This window comes from Stegostoma tigrinum, chromosome 26 (assembly GCF_030684315.1).
Source record: "Stegostoma tigrinum isolate sSteTig4 chromosome 26, sSteTig4.hap1, whole genome shotgun sequence".
Taxonomy (NCBI): domain Eukaryota; kingdom Metazoa; phylum Chordata; class Chondrichthyes; order Orectolobiformes; family Stegostomatidae; genus Stegostoma; species Stegostoma tigrinum.
The window spans coordinates 2,352,100-2,373,472 of NC_081379.1; the positions used below are offsets into that span (position 1 = coordinate 2,352,100).

Consider the following 21,373-nt stretch of genomic DNA (forward strand, 5'->3'; position numbering starts at 1 on the left):
ACCTTGGGAGGTGACGGCCCGATGGTCTCATCGCTGGACTGTTAATCCAGGGATGCAGATAATGTTCTGGGGACTTGGGTTCAAATGCCTGACATGGTAGATGATGGAATTTGAAATCAATTTAAAAAATGATGATTATGAAACCATTGTTGATTCTTCATCAGAATCACCTAGTCTCAAAATGTTAGCCTGATTTCTCTCTCCATGGATGCTGCCTGACTCTGACTGAAGCAACGGGGATATATTTCCAAGTCAGGATGGGGAGTGGCTCGGAGGGGAACTTGCAGGGGGCAGTGTTCCCATGTGTCTGCTGCCCCTTCTCGATGGAAGTGGTTCTAAGGTTGGAAGGTGCTATCAAATAGCTAAGTATATATATAAACTGCCTTTGATCACTGTGTGTTGATTGAGACTGAGTGAGTAAAACGTGGTTAACTGTTCTCTTGGTGCGAGCCATGAAGTCAAGGTGAGTGTGATCAGGGTCATGTTTCAGGATCAGTGATTGACCCTGAATTGGATCGTTCTAAAGTGTGAACAGGGCAGTGGTGTGGTCAGAAATCTCACTGCCTCTCTGCTCCTGCCCAGTTAGATCAAGGGTGAGAAAGCTTATGGGCAACCTTCCTGACCAAAGTGACCTCGAGCTGTTAAGTGGGAAATCAGCACCTGGTGAAGGGCCTCACCCTGTCACTGCTGGTGTTCATTCGCTAGGCAGTGAGTTGGGAGCTTGAAAAGCAAATAGATGCAGGGCATTGCCCCCTAACCAGAGAAGGCCACAACCATCCCTGCACCACTCCTGCCTTCCCAAAATCCTCAGAATACCCACCATCCCACAGCCAATTAGAAATGGAAAGGAATCTTCATTCTGTTGAGTGGATGAGTCCCAATCTTCGGTCAGGCATCACCCCACAGCAATCCTCAATGTTAGAGACAATAGACAACAGGTGCAGGAGTAGGCCATTCGGTCATTCGAGCCAGCACCGCCATTCATTATGATCATGGCTGATCATCCACAATCAGTATCCTGTTCCTGCCTTATCCCCATAACCCTGGATTCCACTGTCTTTAAGAGCTCTATCCATCTCTTTCTTGAAAGTATCCAGAGAGTTGGCCTCCACTACCTTCTGGGGAAGAGCATTCCATTTATCCACCACTCTCTGGGTGAAGGAGTTTTTCCTCAACTCTGTTCTTAATGGCCTACCCCTTATTTTTAAACTGTCCCCTCTGGTTCTGGACTCACCCATCAGTGGAAACATGCTTCCTGCCTTCACAGTGTCCAATCCCTTAATAATCTTATATGTCTCAATCAGATCCCCTCTCAACCTTCTAAACTCAAGTGTATACAAGCCCAGTCGCTCCAATCTTTCAACATATGACAGTCCCGCCATTCTGGGAATTGACCTCGTGAACCTACGCTGCACTCCCTCAATAGCCAGAATGTCCTTCCTCAAATTTGGAGATCAAAACTGCACACGATACTCCAGGTGTTTCTTGTAACAACGTCTCCAGATTTTTTTCCTGGGGATTTTGTGCATACAACATCCTGGAGATTATTTTTTCAGTTCTTGGAGTCCACAGAACAAACTGCAGGGTTAGCAACTCCCTACTCTGCAAATCCTGGCCAATCCCAGAACTTTCCATTTGAGTGGAACATCGATGGATTGAGCAATTGTGCATGATTACAGGCTGGAGTGTGAAGAAAGCTATGTTCTGACCTGACCATCTCTCCCTCACAGGTCTCGACCAGATGTTCCTGATAGATGTAACACTAACTTTGACGCAGTGGCTCAGATCAGGGGAGAAGCTTTCTTCTTCAAAGGTAAAACTCATGATTCTGCTCTTATTTCATTTCGCTGCAAGAACGTATGCGCTGTTTTGACGGCACAGTGGCTCAGTGGTGAGCACTGCAGCCTCACAGCGCCAGGGACCCGGGTTCGATTCCAGCCTCGGGTGACTGTCTGTGTGGAGTTTGCACATTCTCCCCGTGTCTGTGTGGGTTTCCTCTGGTTTCCTCCCTCAGTCCAAAGACGTGCAGGTTAGGGTGGATTGGCCATGCTAAACTGCCTGTAGTGTTCAGGGATGTGTAGATTGGGTGGGTTATAGCGGAGTGGGTCTGGTTGGGATGCTTTGAGGTTCGGTGTGGACTGGTTGGCCCGAACAGCCTGTTTCCACACAGTAGGGATTCCATGATAAATAGAAACAAAGAAACAAAGAAACCTACAGCACAGGAACAGGCCCTTCGGCCCTCCAAGCCTGCGCCGATCAAGATCCTCTGTCGAACCTGTCATCTATTTTCTAACGGTCTGTGTCCATTTGCTCCCTGCCCATCCATGTACCTGTCCAAATATATCTTAAAAGACACTAACGTGTCTGCGTCTACCACCTCCGCTGGCAACGCGTTCCAGGCACCCACCACCCTCTGTGTAAAGAACTTTCCACGCATATCTCCCTTAAACTTTCCTCCTCTCACTTTGAACTGATGACCCCTAGTAACTGAGTCCCCCACTCTGGGAAAAAGTTTCTTGCTATCCACCCTGTCTATACCCCTCATGATTTTGTAGACCCCAATCAGGTACCCCCTCAATCTCTGTCTTTCTAATGAAAATAATCCTAATCTATTCAACCTCTCTTCATAGCTAGCACCCTCCATACCAGGCAACATCCTGGTGAAACTCCTCTGCACCCTCTCCAAAGCATCCACATCCTTTTGGTAATGTGGTGACCAGAACTGTACACAGTACTCCAAATGTGGCCGAACCAAAGTCCTATACAACTGTAACATGACCTGCCAACTCTTGTACTCAATACCCGGCCCAATGAAGGAAAGCATGCCATATGCCTTCTTGACCACCCTATTGACCTGCGTTGTCACCTTCAGGGAACAATGGACCTGAACGCCCAGATCTCTCTGTTCATCAACTTTCCCCAGGACTTTTCCATTTACTGTATAGTTCGCCCTTGAATTTGATCTTCCAAAATGCATCACCTCGCATTTGCCTGGATTGAACTCCATCTGCCATTTATCTGCCCAACTCTCCAGTCTATCTATATTCTGCTATAATCTCTGACAGCCCCCTTCACTATCAGCTACTCCACCAATCTTAGTGTCATCTGCAAACTTGCTGATCAGACCACCTACACCTTCCTCCAGATCATTTACATATATCACAAACAACAGTGGTCCCAGCACAGATCCCTATGGAACATCACTGGTTACAGGTCTCCAATTTGAGAAACTCCCTTCTACTACTACCCTCTGTCTCCTGTTGCCCAGCCAGTTTTTTTTATCCATCTAGCTAGCACACCCTGGACCCCATGTGACTTCACTTTCTCCATCAGCCTGCCATGGGGAACCTTATCAAACGCCTTACTGAAGCCCTGTATATGACATCTACAGCCTTTCCCTCATCAATCAACTTTGTCATGTCCTCAAAGAATTCTATTAAGTTGGTAAGACATGACCTTCCCTGTACAAAACCATGTTGCCTATCACTGATAAGCCCATTTTCTTCCAAATGGGAATAGATCCTATCCCTCAGTATCTTCTCCAGAGCTTCCCTACCACTGACGTCAGGCTCACCGGTCGATAATTACCTGGATTATCCTTGCTGCCCTTTTTAAACAAGGGGACAACATTAGCAAGTCTCCAGTCCTCCGGGACCTCACCCGTGTCTAAGGACACTACAAAGATATCTGTTAGGGCCCCGGCTATTTCCTCTCTCGCTTCCCTCAGCAACCTGGGATAGATCCCATCCGGACCTGGGGACTTGTCCACCTTAATGTCTTTTAGGATACCTAACACTTCCTCCTTCCTTATGTCAACTTGACCTAGAGTAAGCAAACATCTATCCCTAACCTCAGCATCCGTCATGTCCCTCTCCTTGGTGTATACCGACGCAAAGTACTCGTTAAGAATGTCACCCATTTTCTCTGATTCAGCGCATAACTTTCCTTCTTTGTCCTTAGTGAGCCAACCCTTTCTCTAGTTACCCTCTTGCTCTTTGTATATGAATAAAAGGCTTTGGGATTTTCCTTAACCATGGGTTGCCAGCAATATCTCATGTCCTGTCTTAGCCCTCTTAATCCCTTTTTTCAGGTTCGCTCTACATTCCCGATATTCTTGCAAAGCTTCATCTGTCTTCAGTCGCCTAGACCTCATGTATGCTTCCTTTTTTCTCTTGGCTAGTCTTACAATTTCACCTGTCATCCATGGTTCCCTAATCTTGCCTTGTCTATTCCTCATTTTCACAGGAACATGTCTCTCCTGTATGCTAATCAACCTCTCCTTAAAAGCCTCCCACATATAAAATGTGGATTTACCTTCAAACAGTTTCTCCCTATCTACATTCCTCAGATCCTGCCGAATCTTGGTATAGTCAGCCTTCCCCCAATTTAGTACTCTTCCTTTAGGACCACTCCTATCCTTGCCCATGAGTATTGTAAAACTTAGGGAATTGTGGTCGCTATTTCCAAAGTAGTCCCCTACTGTAATATCAACCACCTGGCCGGGTTCATTCCCCAGCACCAGGTCCACTATGGCCCTTTCCTGGGTTGGGATACTGCTCTAGAAAACCCTCCTGGACACACCTTACAAATTCTGCTCCGTTTTGATCCCTAACACTAAGTGAATCCCAGTCAATGTTGGGAAAATTAAAATCTCCCATCACCACCACCCTGTTTCTCCTACACCTTTCCATTATCTGTTCACATATTTGTACCTCTATCTCACGCTCGCTGTTGGGAGGCCTGTAGTACAGCCCCAACATTGTTACTGCATCCTTCCTATTTCTGAGTTCTCCCCATATTGCCTCACTGCTTGAGTCCTCCATGGGGCCCTCCTTCAGTGCGGCTGTGATATTGTCTTTGACCAGGACTGCAACTCCTCCACCCCTTTTACCTCCCTCTCTATCCCACCTGAAGCATCGGTATCCTGGGACAACTAGTTGCCAGTCATGCCCTTCCCTCAACCAAGTCTCAGTAATAGCAATAACATCATACCTCCAGGTACCAATACAAGCCCTAATCTCATCTTCCTTATCTACTACACGCCTCGCATTAAAACAAATGCACCTCAGACCACCTGTCCCTTTGTGTTCATCATCTGCTCCCCGACTACTATTCCCTTTAGTCACACTGACTCCATTATCTAGTTCGCTACAGGCTTTCGTTTCTATCTCCTTTCTGTCCAATATTTGGTTCCCATCCCCCGGCCACATTAGTTTAAACCCTCCCCCACAGCATTAGCAAAAGCACCCACAAGGACATTGGTTCCAGTCCTGTTCAGGTGTAGACCGTCCAATTTGTAATAGTCCCACCTTCCCCAGAACCGGTTCCAATGTCCCAAAAATCTGAACCCCTCCCTCCTACACCATCCCTCAAGCCACGCATTCATCCTAGCTGTTCTTTCATTTCTGCTCTGACTAGCACGTGGCACTGGTAGCAATCCTGAGATTACTACCTTTGAGGTCCTACTTTTTAACTTGGCTCCTAACTCCCTAAATTCTGCTTGTAGGACCTCATCCCGTTTTCTGCCTATATCGTTGGTGCCTATATGCACCACGACAATTGGCTGTTCGCCCTCCCCCTTCAGAATGTTCTGCAGCCGATCGGAGACATCCCTGACCCGTGCACCTGGGATGCAACATACCATTCAGGAGATAATAAAATGTGAGATAATAAAATGTGAGGCTGGATGAACACAGCAGGCCAAGCAGCATCTCAGGAGCACAAAAGCTGACGTTTCGGGCCTAGACCCTTCATCAGAGAGGGGGATGGGGAGAGGGAACTGGAATAAATAGGGAGAGGGGGGAGGCGGACCGAAGATGGAGAGAAAAGAAGATAGGTCGAGAGGAGAGTATAGGTGGGGAGGTAGGGAGGGGATAAGTCAGTCCAGGGAAGACGGACAGGTCAAGGAGGTGGGATGAGGTTAGTAGGTAGGAGATGGAGGTGCGGCTTGGGGTGAGAGGAAGGGATGGGTGAGAGGAAGAACCGGTTAGGGAGGCAGAGACAGGTTGGACTGGTTTTGGGATGCAGTGGGTGGAGGGGAAGAGCTGGGCTGGTTGTGTGGTGCAGTGGGGTGAGGGGACGAACTGGGCTGGTTTTGGGATGCGGTTGGGGAAGGGGAGATTTTGAAGCTGGTGAAGTCCACATTGATACTATTGGGCTGCAGGGTTCCCAAGCGGAATATGAGTTGCTGTTCCTGCAACCTTCGGGTGGCATCATTGTGGCACTGCAGGAGGCCCATGATGGACATGTCATCTAAAGAACGGGAGGGGGAGTGGAAATGGTTTGCGACTGGGAGGTGCAGTTGTTTATTGCGAACCAAGCGGGGTGTTCTGCAAAGCGGTCCCCAAGCCTCCGCTTGGTTTCCCCAATGTAGAGGAAGCCACACCGGGTACAGTGGATGCAGTATACCACATTGGCAGATGTGCAGGTGAACCTCTGCTTAATGTGGAAAGTCATCTTGGGGCCTGGGATAGGGGTGAGGGAGGAGGTGTGGGGGCAAGTGTAGCATTTCCTGCAGTTGCAGGGGAAGGTGCCGGGTGTGGTGGGGTTGGAGGGCAGTGTGGAGCGAACAAGGGAGTCACGGAGAGAGTGGTCTCTCCGGAAAGCAGACAAGGGTGGGGATGGAAAAATGTCTTGGGTGGTGGGGTCGGATTGTAGATGGCGGAAGTGTTGGAGGATGATGCGTTGTATCCGGAGGTTGGTGGGGTGGTGTGTGAGAACGAGGGGAATCCTCTTTGGGCGGTTGTGACGGGGGCGGTGTGTGAGGGATGTGTTGCGGGAAATGCGGGAGACACGGTCAAGGGCGTTCTCGATCACTGTGGGGGGAAAGTTGCGGTCCTTGAAGAACTTGGACATCTGGGATGTGCAGGAGTGGAATGCCTCATCGTGGGAGCAGATGCAGCGGAGGCGGAGGAATTGGGAATAGGGGATGGAATTTTTGCAGGCGGGTGGGTAGGAGGAGGTGTATTCCAGGTAGCTGTGGGAGTCGTTGGGCTTGAAATGGTTCGGGAGTCCCGTTTTCGACCGCAGAACCGCCTATCTACTCCCCTTACAATTGAATCCCAAATGACTATCACCCTTCCACTCTTTCTCCCACCCTTCTGCACAGCAGAGCCAGCCACGGTGCCATGAACCTGGCTACTGCTGCCTTCCCCAGGTGAGACATCTCCCCGGACAGTATCCAAAACGGAATACCTGTTTTGGAGGGAGATGACTGCAGGGGAGACCTGCACTGCCTTTCTGCTCTTCCTCTGCCTTTTGGTCACCCATTCCCTTTCTCCCTCAGCAATCCTAATCTGCGGTGTGACCAATTTGCTAAACGTGCTATCCACGACCCCCTTGGCATCGCGTATGCTCCAAAGTGAGTCCATCCGCAGCTCCAGAGCCACCATGCGGTCTAATAAGAGCTGCAGCTGGACACACTTCCTGCACGTGAAGGAGTCGGGGACATCAACCCTGTCCCTGAGCTCCCACATTGAGCAAGAGGAGCACAACACGGGTGTGAGATCTCCTGACATTATTAAACTTAACTTAGATAAATGAAAAAGGAACCGGAAGGTTTTTGGCAATCACACGATATATATATAAAGAAACGTGAAACAGAAAAAGACTTACCTTATCTACACACCACCAAGACTTTTTTTTGGTTAGAGGAGGAGGGCGGGTGGGAGGCACTACACGTGTAGTGTCTCGGGTTCAGCCACTGCCCAAATAAATGAAGATCGCTCCCGTTCGAGGTAAGCTTTTTAAAGTGGTAAAAAAAGTTACCTTCCCGGCAGCCTCCTGGTGCTCTCTCTGTCTGGCTCTCTCACTCTCCTCGTGAAAATGAAGACCGCTCCCGCTCGAGGGATACTGATATTCTAACCCACATCACACCAACAAGTCTGGCAACTGATCCCGTCACCTCTTGGTGATGGTGATTCAAATTTCCCTCTTCTTGCCTTGATATTTCTGTTAAACTCACACTGTGTCCAGTTTTGCGCAGTCTCCACACTGAGCACTGTGTCCAATTTCTGGTTAATCCCCACATTGAGCGCTGTGTCTGTTTCCGCCCATTGAAACAGGAACGTGCGTATAAATTGCAGAATGTGCCACCGTGAGAGGACTGAACTGTCACAAGCAGAGTAAATAATCAGCACTGGAGAAACCTGGCCTCCTCCGAAACTTTGTGAAGTTCAAGCCAGTATTCAACAGCCAGAAAAATGTTACTTTATTCTCCTCTCTGAACACAGCCTTGCCAAGGGATTCAGGGGAATGAGTTAGAACTGGCAAAAAACAAGCCTAAACACCAATGTTACTCAAAGAGGGCATGAGCACGTAGAGGCAAAATCTTTGAAACCATTACTGGAACAGTTGGTGGCAGTGTTGGGGAGGGAACATCTTATTTCTGCATTGAATTTAGCGTTGCTGTCTCACAGTGTGATATCCCATTGTGTCTGAACTCCTTACAAACCCATTGAATCACATAATTTGCCGTTGGAACGTAGTGATGCCTTATTTACAAATGTTCAGGGCAAGACCTGCATCCAACACTGCATTCTTTTAGCCCTCGGGTATAATTTACTCTTTTCATACCTGTGAAAGCAGGCAGCTGTCTCCAATTTCTTTGTCTGTTTATGTGGATGTTTACAGTGATGGAGTAGGGGAATTTGACTGTATGACAATGAGGTATTCAAACTGCTGTCCTAAACCATTACAGCATCAGGCTCGAGATGCAGATTGACCAGATGGTATACACTAGAACTGAGCAGCCAGTCAGCCTGGTTCCTGCTGTGCAGCTGAAGAATTATTTGTGTTGAAGACTGAAATAAGATTAATCATGGCTCCATTCAGCCATGCGATCTCTCAGAAAGAAGTTATAAATGTGATGCACATCTCTCTCATTTACTTTCCTAATTTTCCATCTTCATCGATTCATAGCATCTTAAAGCACAAAGGCCATTCAGTCCGTTGCGCTGGTACTGGCTGTTTTTAATGGCTGACCAACATTGTCCCACTCGTCATACACCCGGGTGGCATTCCTTTTCAAATGTTTATCAAATTCCTCTCTGAAAACTACTGTTGAATCTGTTTATGTCACCCTGACAGGCAGAATGTTCCAGATCATCACAATTCATTGCCTGAAAACCTGTTTCCTCGTTTCCTCCCTGATTGGATTTAATCCGCTCCCTACATTTGTTAAGTTAACATTTCAGATGCAGTGATCCCACACATCCAGGTCGCTCTACATTAGGGAGGTGAAGCATAGACTGGGTGATGAAGTAACTCCACAAGGGGCCGTTATCCCATCACCAAATCCCCCTTTATTTACGCATGAACAGTCCTTGACTCTAATACTTTCTCATTCAGACTCAGGCATTAGAATGTCAGTATCTCTGACACTCCCCTTTCTATCCAACTACATTCCAACTACAACCGTAGTGTCTCCCAGCCGCCCTCCTCCTCTAACCGAGTTAATAAGGTAAGGTTCATTCTAAACTTTCTCTATTGAATATAAGTTTGTTATTAATTTTATAGCAACTTGAAGTAAGCTTTCTACTTTAGTACTGAGTGGGTGTTCCGATAAGTGGGGTATGGATGCTAGGGCAGTTGCTTGCTCCTCCTGCAGAATGTGGCAGGTGGGAGACATGGCACACGTCTCCGCTGGCGACATCTGCGGGAAGTGCACCCAACTCCAGCTCCTTGAAAACCGTGTTAAGGAAATGGAGCTGGAGCTGGATGAACTACGGATCATTCGGGAGGCAGAGGGGGTAACTGAGAGGAGTTACTGGGAGTTGGTCATTCCTAAGGTTCAGGACCAGGATAGATGTGTTACAGTTAGTGGGAGGAAAGGGGACAGACAGGCAGTGCAGAGATCCCCTGTGGGCATTCCCCTCAGCAATAAGTATACCGTTTTGGATACTGCTGGGGGGGTGATGACCTACCAGAGGAAAGCCATAGTAGTCAGTTCTCTGGCACTGAGCCTGACACTGTGGCAAAGAAGGGAAGGGGGCAGAATAGAAAAGTACTTGTGGTAGGGGACTCGATAGTTAGGGGAATCGACAGGAGATTTTGTGGTCAGGATCAGGATTCCCGGAAGGTATGTTGCCTCCCTGGTGCCAGGGTCCGGGACGTCTCCAATCGGGTGTATAAGGTTCTGAAAGGGGAGGGCGAACAGCCAGAAATCGTGTTACATTTTGGCACTAATGATATGAACAGAAAAAGGATTGAGGATATAAAAAGTGATTTCAGGGAGTTAGGATGGAAGCTGCAAAGCAGGACGAACAGAGTAGTGTTCTCTAGTTTACTACCGGTGCCACAAGATAGCGCGGCGAGGAACAGGGAGCGGGCACAGCTTAACACGTGGCTGCGCAGCTGGTGTAGGAGGGAGGGCTTCAGATATGTAGATAATTGGGATGCCTTCTGGGGAAGATGGGACCTGTACAAGAAGGACGGGTTGCATCTGAACTGGAAGGGGACCAATGTCCTGGGTGGAAGGTTTGCTCGAGTAGTTCGAGAGGGTTTAAACTAGTATGGCAGGGGGGTGGGAACCTGAGCTGTATACCGGAGGTGAGAGTTGATGCAGGTGAGGCAGTAGCAAGAGGTAGACCAGCTAGAGGGAAGGATTTTCCTGGGAAGGAACCAAGGGATCAGTTAAAGTGGGTTTGCTTTAATGCAAGGAGTATCAGGAATAAAAGTGATGAACCTAGAGCATGGATCAGTACCTGGTGCTATGATGTTGTGGCCATAACAGAGACATGGGTTTCTCAGGGGCAGGAATGGTTGCTGGATGTTCCAGGGTTTAGAGCATTTAAAAAGAATAGGGAGGGGGGAAAAGAGGAGGGAGTGTAGCACTACTAATCAGAGAGGGTATCACAGCCACAGAAGCTTCCTTTGTCGAGGAAGATCTGCCTACTGAGTCAGTGTGGGTGGAAATTAGGAACAGCAAGGGAGTAGTCACCTCATTAGGGGTTTACTACAGGCCCCCCAATAGAAGCAGGGAGATTGAAGAAAGCATAGGTCGGCAGATTTTGGAAAAGTGTGGACGTAGTAGGGTTGTTGTAATGGGTGACTTTAACTTTCCTAATATTGATTGGAACCTCCTTCGAGCAGAAGATTTGAATGGAGCTGTTTTTGTAAGGTGTGTTCAGGAGGGTTTCCTAACTCAGTACGTTGACAGGCCGATGAGGGGAGAGGCCATTCTAGACTTGGTGCTCGGAAACGAGCCGGGGCAGGTATCAGATCTTGTGGTGGGAGAGCATTTTGGTGATAGTGACCATAACTGCCTCACATTCTACATAGCTATGGAGAAGGAGAGGATTAGGCAAAATGGGAGGATATTTAATTGGGGAAGAGGAAACTATGACGCAATTAGACATGAGTTAGGAAGCATGGCCTGGGAGCAATTGTTCCATGGTAAAGGCACTACAGACATGTGGAGACTGTTTAAGGAACAGTTGTTGCGAGTGATGAATAAATATGTCCCTCTGAGACAGGTAAGAAGGGGTAAGATAAAGGAACCTTGGATGACAAGAGCGGTGGAGCTTCTCATCAAAAGGAGTAAGATAGCTTACATAAGGTGGAGGAAGCTAGGGTCAAGCTCAGCTCTAGAGGATTACAGGCAGGCGAGGAAGGAGCTCAAAAATGGTCTGAGGAGAGCCAGGAGGAGGCACGAGAAAGGCTTGGCAGAATGGATTAGGGAGAACACAAAGGCATTTTACACTTAAGTGAGGAATAAGAGAATGGTCAAAGAAAGAGTAGGGCCGATCAGGGATAGCATAGGGAACTTGTGTGTGGAGTCTGAGGAGGTAGGGGAAGCCCTTAATGAGTTTTTTGCTTCTGTCTTTACGAAAGAAATGAACATTGTAGTGAATTAAACCTTTGAAGAGCAGGTGTGCATGCTGGAATGGATAGAGATAGAGGAAGCTGATGTGCTGAAAATTTTGTCAAACATTAAGATTGACAAGTCGCCAGGCCCAGACCAGATTTGTCCTCGGCTGCTTTGGGAAGCGAGAAACGCAATTGCTTTGCCACTTGCGAGGATCTTTGCATCCTTGCTCTCCACTGGAGTCGTACCTGAGGACTGGAGAGAGGCAAATGTAATTCCTCTCTTCAAGAAAGGAAATAGGGAAATCCCCGGCAATTACAGACCAGTAAGTCTCACGTCTGTCGTCTGCAAGGTGTTAGAAAGGATTCTGAGGGATAGGATTTATGACCATCTGGAAGAGCATGGCTTGCTCAAATGCAGTCAACACAGTTTTGAGGGGGGCAGGTCATGCCTCACAAACCTTATCGAGTTCTTTGAGGATGTGACTAGAAAAGTTGATGAGGGTCGAGCTGTGGATGTGGTGTATATGGACTTCAGCAAGGCATTTGATAACGTTCCCCATGGTAGGCTCATTCAGAAGGTCAGGAGGAATGGGACACAGGGGAACTTAGCTGCTTGGATACAGAATTGGCTGGCCAACAGAAGACAGCAAGTGGTAGTAGAAGGAAAATATTCTGCCTGGAAGTCAGTGGTGAGTGGGGTTCCACAGGGCTCTGTCCTTGGGCCTCTACTGTTTGTAATTTTTATTAATGACTTGGATGAGGGGATTGAAGGATGGGTCAGCAAGTTTGCAGACGACACAAAGGTTGGAGGTGTCGTTGACAGTATAGAGGGCTGTTGTAGACTGCAGCGGAACATTGACAGGATGCAGAGAAGGGCTGAGAAGTGGCAGATGGAGTTCAACCTGGATAAATGCGAGGTGATGCATTTTGGAAGGCCGAATTTGAAAGCTGAGTACAGGATTAAGGATAGGATTCTTGGCGTGGAGGAACAGAGGGATCTTGGTGTGCAGATACATAGATCCCTTAAAATGGCCACCCAAGTGGACAGGGTTGTTAAGAAAGCATATGGTGTTTTGGCTTTCATTAACAGGGGGATTGAGTTTAAGAGTCATGAGATCTTGTTGCAGCTCTATAAAACTTTGGTTAGACCGCACTTGGAATACTGCGTCCAGTTCAGGTCACCCTATTATAGGAAAGATGTGGATGCTTTGGAGAGGGTTCAGAGTAGGTTTACCAGGATGCTGCCTGGACTGGAGGGCTTATCTTATGAAGAGAGGTTGACTGAGCTCCGACTTTTCTCATTGGAGAAAAGGAGGAGGAGAGGGACCTAATTGAGGTATACAAGATAATGAGAGGCATAGATAGAGTTGATAGCCAGAGACTATTTCCCAGGGCAGAAATGGCTAACATGAGGGGTCATAGTTTTAAGCTGGTTGGAGGAAAGTATAGAGGGGATGTCAGAAGCGGGTTCTTTACACAGGGAGTTGTGAGAGCATGGAATGCGTTGCCAGCAGCAGTTGTGGAAGCAAGGTCATTGGGGACATTTAAGAGACTGCTGGACATGCATATGGTCACAGAAATTTGAGGGTGCATACATGAGGATCAATGGTCGGTACAACATCGTGGGCTGAAGGGCCTGTTCTGTGCTGTACTGTTCTATGTTCTACATTCTATCTGTCAGCCAGGGCTCCCTGATTGGACCAGATTAACTGCCCCAAACAAGGAACTCTTATTCTATCGGGTCCAACTGTCTGACCTCATTACAATCAGTACAAGGAAGCGCTTTGCAGAACATTTACATTATGCTCACAAAAAAGACCCTGAACTACCTGTTGCCTGCCACTTTAACACACCTCCATGGTCCCTGGCCAATGTATCTGCCTCAGGCTCGCTGCAGTGCCCTGGTGAAGCTCAGCACAAATTGGAAGAGCAGCATCTCACTTGGGAACCGTGTAGCCTTCTGGACTCAATATCCAGTTCAACAATTTTAGGACCTGAGTACCTTCTCCTATGCCCTTACCCATACCCCCACACAGCAGGCCATGCCATCACATGGGCTGTTACCACCATAAACAGCCCATTATCGGCCACTAATGGTCTCCCCATTAGCAGCTGTTGGTTCTCCCAGCCTGACCCTTACCAATTCTTTTGTCTGTCCAACTGTTGTTTTCTCTCTCTGGGCTCCATCTCCACCTGTCACTGACTTTTGTAACCACACAACCTGCCCCTACACACCCCCTGTTGTTAGTCACTAACTGTCTCCATTAACAATTATTCACCCTCCCAGCCTGATCGTTAGCAACTCCTTTGTCTGTCCAACTGCCTTTCTCTCTCTTTGGGCTCTATCCTATCGTTTATTCCATACACCACCCACCTCCCTATTTTCTGCATATAAACTGACGTTTTCCCAGCCACCATCAGTTCTGAGGAAGGGTCACCAGACCCGAAACATTAACTCTGTTTTCTCCTCCACAGATGCTGCCAGACCTGCTGAGCTTTTCCAGCAACTTTGTTTTTATTATCATAGACTCCTCGCCCCCTCCCGCCCCATCCTCAGCATATATACCAAACTTCTCCAACTACAATCAGGTCTGAAGAAGGGTCACTGGACCTGAAACGTTTAGCTTTGATTTCTCGCCACACATGCTGCCAGCCCTGCTGAGTATCTCCAGCTATTTCTGTTTTTGTGCCTGATTTCCAACATCCTTAGTTCTTTGTTTTATTTTCCTTTATTTGTTGACCTTCCTGCCCATGAAATGTATCTCATTACTTGCCCCACTAAAATCCTTTGAGAGCTTGAATAGTCTTAAAGAACATGGACATACTGCTCAGAACAAGCCCAGCTGCTTCAAGCTGCTGTTGCTGTTACTTATCATTTTCTCACTCCCTGTTCATTCACTCCGACGCTGTAGCTTTCTGTTTCTTTCTCCTTCCAAGTGTTAATCTAGCTTTCTTTAAAATACATCTGTATTATTCACCTTCACCACTGCCTGTGGCACTGAGGTCCACATTCTCTTCATGTGGTTTAGTTAAGTATTTCCCCTGGCTTCACCTTCACCACACTCTAAGGTAAACAGTCACAATTTTTCTAATCTATGTTTATGATGGACCTCTTTGCTTAGTACAGCTGGAATACTGTCAATAAGTTTCATCCCCTAATCTAAGGAAAGATCATACAATCCTTACAGTGTGGAAACAGGCCATTTGGCCCATATCAACCCTCCAAAGAGCATCCCACCCAGACCCACCCATCTGTCCTGTCCCCATGAGCCTGTATTTCCTATGGCTAACCAACCTAGTCTACACTTCCCTGGACAATTTTGGCATGGCCAATCCACCTAGCCTGCACATCTTTGGACTGTTGGAGGAAACCAGAGCACCCGGGGGAAACTGACACAGACACGGGGAGAATGTGCAAACTCCACACAGACAGTCACCCGAGGCTGGAATCAAACCTGGGTCCCTGGCGCAGTGAGGCTGCAGTGCTAACCCCTGAGCCACCGAGCCGCCCTATCTCTCAAGAACTAGAAGAGAAACTACTGATTAAGTGATTCATTGAGTCCTCCTGACAATGTGACAATATGATGTATAAATGTGAGTTCTTTTGCTTCAAAATATCTCCGCAGAATACCCTTGAAAGTGTTAAAGATATTAGGATCTGCAGATCAGAAAGCTGCCTGTCTTTTGTGAGTTGCCATTCAGCAGGTCTGTCATGATTTATTACAATGCAGCATTGGAACTTGCCCAGTTTGTAATGTCAGCCCACGTATTCTGTTGGAGGCAGTCCAGAGAAGGTTCATTATCTTGTTCCTAGATATGGATGGATTGTCTCATGAGGAGAGGTTGAGCAGATTGGCCCAGTACTCACTGGAGTGGAGACGAATGAGAGTTGATCTTATTAAAACACACAAGATTCTTAGATGAGTTGACAGGGCAGATGTGGTAAGATTGTTTCCTGTTGTGTCAGAGTCTAGCGCCAGAGGGCATCATCTTTGAAAAAGGAAGGAGTTTAAGACAGAGAAGAGGAGGAATTCCGTCTCTCAGAGAGAAGCGAATGTGTGGAATTATTTACTACAGAGGGCTGTCGAGGCTGGGTCATTAGACATAATCAGACAGATTTTTAATCAGGAAGGAGAAGTCAAGGGCTGTGGGAAAAAGGCAGGAAAGTGTAATTGTCAATGATCAAATCAGCAATCATCTCGTTAAGTGGTGGAGCAGACCTGAAGGCTGAATGGCCTCCTTATGTTCTCACGTCCGATTGTATTATTCTGCTCGCTATTTTACTCGCCTCTCGTTTGCTCTTGGTCTTGCAAACTGACCATATATCCCAGTCAGCGCCTCTCACTCCTGTACCTGCTTCATATGCCCATTGTTCACAACCAGGAGGCAAGATAAAGCAGGGCAGGGAGGAGGCGCGTGTGAAATAGGAACACAAACATGAAGCAGGCTGTGTTTCTGTGCTGGCGCGGCAGGTCACAAAGTCAGAAGTCACACAGCACCAGATAACAGCCCAACAGGTTTATTTGGAATTACAAACTTTCGGAGCAGAGCTGTTGGACTGTAGCCTGATGACCTGTGACTGCTAACTTTGCCCAGCCCAGTCCAACACTGGCACCTCCACATCTATATGGGTCATTGCTTCCAAACATCAACTGACCAGCTACACTTGTCATGAATTGAACAAAATCCCCCTGCGGGCTCCAATAGATGTGTGTGAAAAAAACTCGCATTTAGATAGCACCTTTCACCACCAATGGATCTGCCAAAATATTTCACAGTCATTGAGGTACTTTTCAAGTGTGGGCATGTTGTAATGTAGCTCGGCCCTCACCCCCATCCCAGGCCCCAAGATGACTTTCCACATCAAGCAGAGGTTCACCTGCACATCTGCTAATGTGGTATACTGCACCTGCTGTACCCAGTGTGGCTACCTCTACATTGGGGAAACCAAGCGGAGGCTTGGGGACCGCTTTGCAGAACACCTCCGCTCAGTTCACAATAAACAACTGCACCTCCCAGTCACGAACCATTTCCACTCCCCCTCCCATTCTTTAGACGACATGTCCATCATGGGCCTCCTGCAGTGCCACAATGATGCCACCCGAAGGTTGCAGGAACAGCAACTCATATTCCGCTTGGGAACCCTGCAGCCCAATGGTATCAATGTGGACTTCACAAGCTTCAAAATCTCCCCTCCCCCTACCACATCCCAAAACCAGCCCAGCTATGCCTCCCTAACCTGTTCTTCCTCTCACCCATCCCTTCCTCCCACCCCAAGCCACACCCCCATCTCCTACCTACCAACCTCATCCCACCTCCTTGACCTGCCCATCTTCCCTGGACTGACCTATCCCCTCCCTACCTCCCCACCTATACTCTCTCCACCTATCTTCTTTTCTCTCCATCTTCGGTCCGCCTCCCCCTCTCTCCCTATTTATTCCAGAACCCTCACCCCATCCCCCTTTTCTGATGAAGGGTCTCGGCCCAAAACGTCAGCTTTTGTGCTCCTGAGATGCTGCTGGGCCTGCTGTGTTCATCCAGCTCCACACCTTGTTATCTGGTAATGTAGGCAGTTGGGCAGTGAATTTGCAACAATTTGATGGGTCAGACTGTCTCCTGCTTTTGTATTGTGCATTCTCATATTCTCTCAATTTTTCACACAACAGCCAAGGGCCAGCTCTCAAACGTCTGCTGTTCACTTGATTACAAATCACATCCCGTGATATATTGGTGCTTTTCTCTGCAATTTAAAGGCAATAATGTCACCCTGGAGATGGAACAGTATATTATAACTATTATTGAAAGATCTGACAAATGATTGGAATAGGAAGCTATTTATGAACAGGGGAGAGATGTTGTAATGAATTGAAGGCAGTAATATTAAATATTAAAATTTCCAGTCGTGCTCTCAATGAAACCATGCAAAATGTGCCTCCTTGAAGCGTATCTAGTTTGGCGCATTGCCCCATCTGCTGGAATAGACATGAACTGTAGAAGCCAAGCCAATAATTCTACTCCGTTTAATAGTGGAATTACAGTACGTAAGAGAGACCCTTCGACCCATCAAGCCTGTAGTACTAAAACTGTAAAAATGTGCCCCTGTGTAACTTATCCTTCGACTAAGGGGAGCAGCTGCTTCCTATCCACCCTGTTCATGTCCCTCATAACCTTATACACGTCTGTCAGGTACCCCCCACCCCCACCACCACCACCCACCCCAGCCTTCTCTGCTCCAAAGAAAACAGCCTGAGCTTATCCAGCCTCCCCCCATCACTGAAACCCTCCATCCCAGGCCTTCATCCTGGTGATTCCCCTCCTCATCCCCTTTCAGTGTGATCACATCCTCCCTCTCGTGCAATGACCAGAACCGTACACAGTGCTCCAGCTGGGGCCTAAACAAAGTCCTGTACAGCCCCAACATAACCTCACTGCTCTTACAATCACTGCCATGCCTGATAAAGGCAGTGCGTGCCTTTTTGACTCTAGTACTTTATTAACCTGCCTTGCCACCTTCAGGGGTCTATGAATAAGTGTGTCCCTGACCCCTCTGTCCCCCCTGCACTTCCTGGTGTGTTGCCATTTACTGAGTACTCCCCTTGTCTTGTTCCTTCTTTCAAAGTGCATCACCTCACATTTCTGAGGGTTAAATTCCGCATGTCACTACTCTATCTATCTGACCAATCCATTTTTGTTTCTATTCATCTGTGGGATATAGCCGTCTCTGCTGGGCCCAGCATTTATCACCCGTCCCTGGTTGCCCCTTGAGGAGGTGGAGGTGAGCTGGCTTCTTGACCCACTGCAGTCCATGTGCTGTGAGTTGACCCACAATGTCCTTAGGGAGGGAATTCCAGGATTCTGACCCAGTGACGGTGAAGGAATGGCGATATATTCCAAGTTAGGATGGCGAGTAGCTCAGAGGGGAACTTGGAGGTGCTGGTGTTCCCATCCTTCTCTAAACTAACACCTGATTGGGACAACACATCCATCCTAGGACAAGCCAAACAGAGACACGCATGAGAATTCCTAGAAGCATGGCATTCCAACCGGAACTCCATCAACAAACACATTGATTTGGAGCCAATCTACCATCCTCTGAGAAAAAGAACAGGAAATGACATCACCAACGCAGGAAATGACATCACCAACCCAAGGAACCTAACCAGATAAATAGAAAGCAGGACATAACACCAGCGCTTCACCAGAGGCTCACTGATGATGTTACCTAGAATGGTGACGAAACGTCTGAAAACTAACCTTCCGCTCAGCGAGCAAACTCACATCCAGAACCTCAACCTGAGCTACAAATCTTCTCAAAACTTGCTAACACCTACCTCCTTACTATCAGCCAATCTTTGTATCACGCAAAATTACTTATCATCACTCCTCATCTCCATCGTTTATGAATATCACAAACAATACAGGACCCAGCCTGTGGTATGCCAGGACATACTTGGCTCCAGTCAGACACACCACCTTCTACCACCACCCTCTCCTGTCACTAATTTTGGATCTAACTTGCCAGGTTATTCTGTATCCCATGTAGTTTTGCCTTCTCTATCAGTTTTCCTGTTTAGGACTTTGCCAAAGTCCTTTCTGAAATCTACGTCACAGCAACAGCAACAATCTCACAAATAGTCACTTGGTCTTGGAAAACCTAATTATCGCTGAACCAAGGAAACATTTTGCCAAAGGTTTTTATCTTGCATTCGTCAACGCAATTTGTAAAAGTAACAAAATAAAGGGAAAATAACATTTATACTGCATGGGAAGAGAGTGCTGATTGGTTGGCAAGTGGACTCTGATTGTAATTAGTAGGAGTTAAATATTAAATAATAGTGTATTGCAATAACAATTGAACGAGTTCACTCTCTTCCCATGCAGTTTACCTGTGTTTTCCCTTTATATTAGTAATCTTGATAAATGACCTGATGAGTGCAATTTTTGTTATGTTGCAGGCTGTGCACAGAATAGACAGTAATAATCTGCATATATATTTTACCCTTGACAAGGAAAGGCTGGGACATCTTTCACTGGAGCACAGGAGATTGAGAGGCAACCTTATGTAGGTTTATAACATAACGAGGGGATATGGATAGAGTTAATGATAGTAGTATTTTTCCTAAGATGGGGGATTTCAAGACGAGGGGGCACGCCTTTAAGGTGAGAGGAGATAGATTTTAAAAAGACATGACAGGCAATTTTTTTACTCAGAGGGTGATTCACTTATGGACTGAGCTTCCTGAGGAAGAGGTGGGTGTGGGTACAGTTACAATATTTAAGAGACATTTAGATAGATACATAAATAGGAAAGGTTTGGAGGGATATGGGCCAGGGGCAGGCAAGTGGGACTAGGTTAGTTTGGGATTATGTTCGTCATGGACTGGTTGGACCAAAGGGTCTGTTTCTGTGCTGTATGACTCTGGCTGTTTGACTATGATTCCATGAGCCAAGGCTCGAGAGCTTTTATGCCACAGAATTTAATATTCACACAGGTCAATCTAAAAGGCGAGTTCCGCGCAGAATTTTTAAGGAGGCAGTACCTAGAGGTTGATGTGAGAGAATTGAACGGTTGGGCCCTAGAGACCTGAACTCAAGCTGCCAGAGGTGGAGCAGTTAAAATTGGAGATGCTAAAGAGGCCAGAGTGTAGAGATCCTGGAGGGTTGTGGAGATGAAGGAGTTACTGAGAGGACAGTGAGGGAATTGAGGACAATTTGTGAAGTGCTGCATTGTAGACTGGGATGTTACTCTCCTGTTTTGGAACCCACTTCCGTCAGTAACCCAGTATGTTTGCTGTCATAGGGAAGTATTTCTGGCGCCTGACCCGTAACAGACATTTGGTCTCCCTGCAACCAGCAGAGATCCAACGATTCTGGCGCGGTTTACCCAGCAACATGGAAAGTGTGGACTCTGTCTATGAGAGAACTGCAGACCACAAGATAGTATTCTTCAAAGGTAAGAAGTTAAGTTCTTCAGCCCGAGTGCAGCAGGCCCACCCCAGTGCGGTCTCCATTCCCTACACTCTCCAATGTTAATATCTGGGCAGACATTTGTATCAGTCTAAATGGGCCACCATTAGCCGTCTCCATTAACTCAACCTCACGCAGCTGCTTACAAGGCCTTAATCCCTCCACATCTTTCTCACAGACTTGAATCTTGGCTCAGTTCCTTTGCAGAAAGCATAACAGGTTATGATTTCAGAAAACTATTTTGGTTGCTTTGACAGAGTTATAGAGCCAGAGGGATTTACATTATAGGAAAAGACTCCTCAGCCCATTGAGTCTGCACCAATCAAACCAACCACCGCACCATTCTGATCCCATGCTCCGCCACTTAGTTCACAGCCTTGATTTTGCAAGTGCACATTTAAATCCTTCTTAAGCGTTTGGAGGGTTTCCGCCTCTCCCACCCTTACAGACAGTGAGCTCCAGCTTCCACAATCCCATGGGTGAGAAAGGATTTCCTCACGTCTGCTCTAAACCTCCTGCCCCTTACCTTCTATCTATGTCCCTTGACCATTGATCCTTCCTCCGAGGGAAAAGATGTTTTCCTGTCTGCCCTGTCTAA

The 21,373-nt window shown here is 47.3% G+C and overlaps 1 protein-coding gene across 1 annotated transcript in view; it reads left to right on the plus strand.

The window, feature by feature from the left end:
• The window catches only part of mmp17a (matrix metallopeptidase 17a), a 104,666-nt gene that overhangs the window by 71,950 nt on the left and 11,343 nt on the right, over positions 1-21,373 (plus strand). The window contains exons 7-8 of the mRNA XM_059654888.1: positions 1,731-1,813; positions 20,609-20,761. Of these exons, the coding sequence (XP_059510871.1) occupies positions 1,731-1,813; positions 20,609-20,761 (236 nt within the window). The remainder of the gene's footprint in view (positions 1-1,730; positions 1,814-20,608; positions 20,762-21,373) is intronic.